This window comes from Oncorhynchus tshawytscha, linkage group LG02, assembly GCF_018296145.1.
Source record: "Oncorhynchus tshawytscha isolate Ot180627B linkage group LG02, Otsh_v2.0, whole genome shotgun sequence".
Taxonomy (NCBI): Eukaryota; Metazoa; Chordata; class Actinopteri; order Salmoniformes; family Salmonidae; genus Oncorhynchus; species Oncorhynchus tshawytscha.
Genome location: NC_056430.1, coordinates 70,994,392 through 70,998,494, shown reverse-complemented (window position 1 = coordinate 70,998,494; position 4,103 = coordinate 70,994,392). Strand labels below are relative to the sequence as shown.

General features: G+C 49.8%; 1 protein-coding gene across 1 annotated transcript; it reads left to right on the top strand.

Moving 5' to 3' along the window:
- Positions 1-1,478: 1,478 nt before the first annotated feature.
- On the top strand, positions 1,479-3,857 carry LOC112239658 (B-cell lymphoma/leukemia 11A-like). The gene has a single exon (XM_042303903.1). The coding sequence runs from the start codon at positions 1,494-1,496 to the stop codon at positions 3,564-3,566; it is 2,073 nt and encodes a 690-aa protein (XP_042159837.1). The 5' UTR covers positions 1,479-1,493; the 3' UTR covers positions 3,567-3,857.
- Positions 3,858-4,103: the final 246 nt, after the last annotated feature.

Genomic DNA, 4,103 nt, shown 5'->3' with positions numbered 1-4,103 from the left:
AGAAGAAAGCCATTTCTTAAAGATATCCATAAAAAGTGTTGTTTAAAGTTTGCCACAAGCCACCTGGGAGACACACCAAACATGTGGAAGAAGGTGCTCTGGTCAGATGAAACCAAAATTGAACTTTTTGGCAACAATGCAAAACGTTATGTTTGGCGTAAAAGCAACCCAGCTCATCACCCTGAACACACCATCCCCACTGTCAAACATGGTGGTGGCAGCATCATGGTTTGGGCCTGCTTTTCTTCAGCAGGGACAGGGAAGATGGTTGAAATTGATGGGAAGATGGATGGAGCCAAATACAGGACCATTCTGGAAGAAAACCTGATGGAGTCTGCAAAAGACCTGAGACTGGGACGGAGATTTGTCTTCCAACAAGACAATGATCCAAAACATAAAGCAAAATCTACAATGGAATGGTTCAAAAATAAACATATCCAGGTGTTAGAATGGCCAAGTCAAAGTCCAGACCTGAATCCAATCGATAATCTGTGGAAAGAACTGAAAACTGCTGTTCACAAATGCTCTCCATCCAACCTCACTGAGCTCGAGCTGTTTTGCAAGGAGGAATGGGAAAAAAATTCAGTCTCTCGATGTGCAAAACTGATAGAGACATACCCCAAGTGACTTACAGCTGTAATCGCAGCAAAAGGTGGCGCTACAAAGTATTAACTTAAGGGGGCTGAATAATTTTGCACGCCCAATTTTTCAGTTTTTGATTTGTTAAAAAAGTTTGAAATATCCAATAAATGTCGTTCCACTTCATGATTGTGTCCCACTTGTTGTTGATTCTTCACAAAAAAATACAGTTTTATATCTTTATGTTTGAAGCCTGAAATGTGGCAAAAGGTCGCAAAGTTCAAGGGGGCCGAATACTTTCGCAAGGCACTGTATGTGTATATATATATATATATATATATATATATACAGTACCAGTAAAAAGTTTGAACACACTTTATTTTTTTCCTAGAATAATAGTGAAGACATCAACACTATGAAATAACACATATGGAATCGTGTAGTAACCAAAAAAAGTGTTAAACAAATCCAAATATATTTTATAATACATATGTATTTCATTCACTTTTTCCCCCCCTTACTAGCTCTGACTTTGCAGTATCTGCTAAATGACTAAAATGTGAAATGTAAATGTGTCAGCATTAGACACATGTTCTACTTTAGCCCCTCTAATTCTCTAAACACATCTATGGAGGATGGTTGAGTGTGTTTAACGAGATTACAAACGCATTGTCAGGCAAATCTCAGGTCATCGTGCAAGGGCCATTGAAATTCAATTATTGTTTAAAATATTCCTAATTACCTCCTTGTCTGTGTAAATTGTATACACTGATTGAGATCTCGTTGCTGGTGTTGTTTAGATGGGCTGTGCAATTGAATGCATGTTTAAATCTCAGTGTATTAATTAAGCTGGTAAAAACTGAAACTGAATTATTTATCAAAGACAATGGATATCTTTGTTGTCGAACTGAAATATGAAGTATCACGGTCTAGCAATCCTAGAGGTCCTCATTCTCTTTCAGTCAAGTAACCCTTCTTCTTTCTCTCTCCTATTCACAGATAAGGATGAGCCCAGTAGTTACACGTGTACGACCTGCAAGCATCCGTTCAGCAGTGCCTGGTTCCTGCTCCAGCACGCCCAGAACACCCACGGCTTCCACATCTATCTGGAGAGCGAGCCAGGCAGCCCCCTCACCCCCAGGGTAGCCGCCCCGCCCGGGATGGGGGGTGACTGCACCTCCCATCCCCCCCTCCACGGTGTCCACCTGGCCGATGGGAGCCCCTTCAGTCTGCTGAGATTGCCTGGGTCCGGGTCTGGCCGGGAAGGGGCCGCCTCTGTCCCCCACGAGGGACGCTACCCCAGGACGCCTCCTCTGTTTAGTCCGCCTCCACGGCACCACCTGAGTCCGGAGAACCTGGCGCTGGCCACCCATCACCCGAGCGCCTTCGACAGGGTGATGCGGCTCAACTCAGTGGTCCTGGACCCACCACCCGCCATGGACTTCTCAAGGAGACTGCGGGAGTTGGCGGGTAACCCCACGGGGGCCTCCCCACCCCTGTCGCCCAACAACCCCAGCCCTATGCAACGGCTGCTGCAGCCCTTCCAGCCGGGCTCTAAGCCCCCCTTCTCAGCCACACCTCCCCTCTCCACCTCCCAGTCGCCCTCGTCCGGCTTCCGCTCCACCCCCAACCCGGCCCAGCCTACCACGCCGCTCAAGGCCAAGTCGTGCGAGTTCTGCGGGAAGACCTTCAAGTTCCAGAGCAACCTGATCGTGCATCGGCGCAGCCACACAGGAGAGAAGCCCTACAAATGCCACCTGTGCAACCACGCCTGCACCCAGGCCAGCAAGCTGAAGCGCCACATGAAGACGCACTCTCAGAAGAACTCCCTCAATGCCAAGTCAGATGACGGCCTGTCCACCGCCAGCTCACCCGACCCGGGCACCAGCGCCCTGGTGGGCAGCGCTACCAGCGCCCTCAAGTCCGTGGTGGCCAAGTTCAAGAGCGAGAACAACGGGCTGCTTGAGAATGGTGAGGAGGAGGAAGAGGAAGAAGAGGAAGAGGAGGGAGATGAAGAGGAAGAAGGAGATGAGGAAGAAGATGAGGAAGAGGAGGAAGAAGGAGAGGAGGCTGAGGAGGAGATGGAGACTGAGGAAGGTGAGAAGAATGATTATCATTTCAGCCTGCTGTTGGAAGGGGCCCGGCACCACCAGAACAGCCAGGCCCTCCACCCCCACTCCCATCCCCACAGACGGAGCACTCCCCGGGACGCCTGTGAAGAGGACTTGGCACTGGAGTCGGACCGGGCCGACGAGGTCTGTGGCACCACCCCAACGGCCAATGGCCTGGGTCCTCTCTCTAATGAGACCCTGACCAGGAAGCTCCTGATAGGGAGCCCCGGGTCCCTCAGCACCATGACCAAGCGTATCAAGGTGGAGAAAGAACTGGATCCTCCCACGCCCACCATCCCCAACACAGATAACGTCTACTCCCAGTGGTTGGCCGGCTATGCCGCCTCCCGACAACTCAAGGACCCCTTACTCAGCTTTGGAGAGTACTCCACCAGACAATCGCCCTTCGCCACATCCTCCGAGCACTCCTCCGAGAACGGCAGCCTGCGCTACTCCACGCCTCCCGAGGAGCTGGATGGCGGCTGCGGGGCCTCGGGCCACAGCGGGACGGGGAGTGGGGCCAGTACCCCCCACCTGTCAGGGAGCGGCGGGCGCCCCAGCTCCAAGGATGGCAGCCGGCGGAGCGACACTTGCGAGTACTGCGGCAAGATCTTCAAGAACTGCAGCAACCTGACAGTGCACCGGCGCAGCCACACAGGAGAGAGGCCCTACAAGTGTGACCTGTGCAGCTACGCCTGCGCCCAGAGCAGCAAGCTCACTCGCCACATGAAGACCCACGGCCAGATGGGCAAGGACGTTTATAAATGTGAAATCTGCCACATGCCTTTCAGTGTGTACAGCACTCTAGAGAAACACATGAAGAAGTGGCACAGCGATCATCCCATGCCAACCACCCTGGAAATTAAGACTGAGTAGGGGAGGCAGGGCAGCTCCCTGATTTGCTGAATCATGGCAAAAGGTGGGGAGACGGACAGGGGTTAGACCAGTCAAAAACCCTGTACCTTTGAAAAAGCTGATCCATATTTGGGGCAATACTATTGAATCGGACACAAAAACTTTTGAGCCTTTCTATTGTGCAATAATTTACATGTTTTGTACTTTTGTATCTGGACGGCATGCTCAGTGTGTTTTGGCTACTTAGAGAAAATTGTCCTTCATTGGTTGGTTGGTTGTAATTGTGTTGCTGTTGGTTGGTACTTTTGATTTTTTTTTTAAGAAAAAGATAAGAGGAAGAAAACCCCCATGCTGCATATACGTACTGTTTTACATATCTTGTACAGTTTGGTGTTGGAAACATGGTGGGCAGTGTGAATGGTCTAACCCTGAACTACAAAAAGCAGGGTCAAATTTTGACTGGTCTTTTAAAAATATTTTCTGTCCATTACTGGGTTAAAAATATCAATTGGGTTTGCCTAGGAAACGGTAGCCACTTAGCAACATAACATTTTCTTT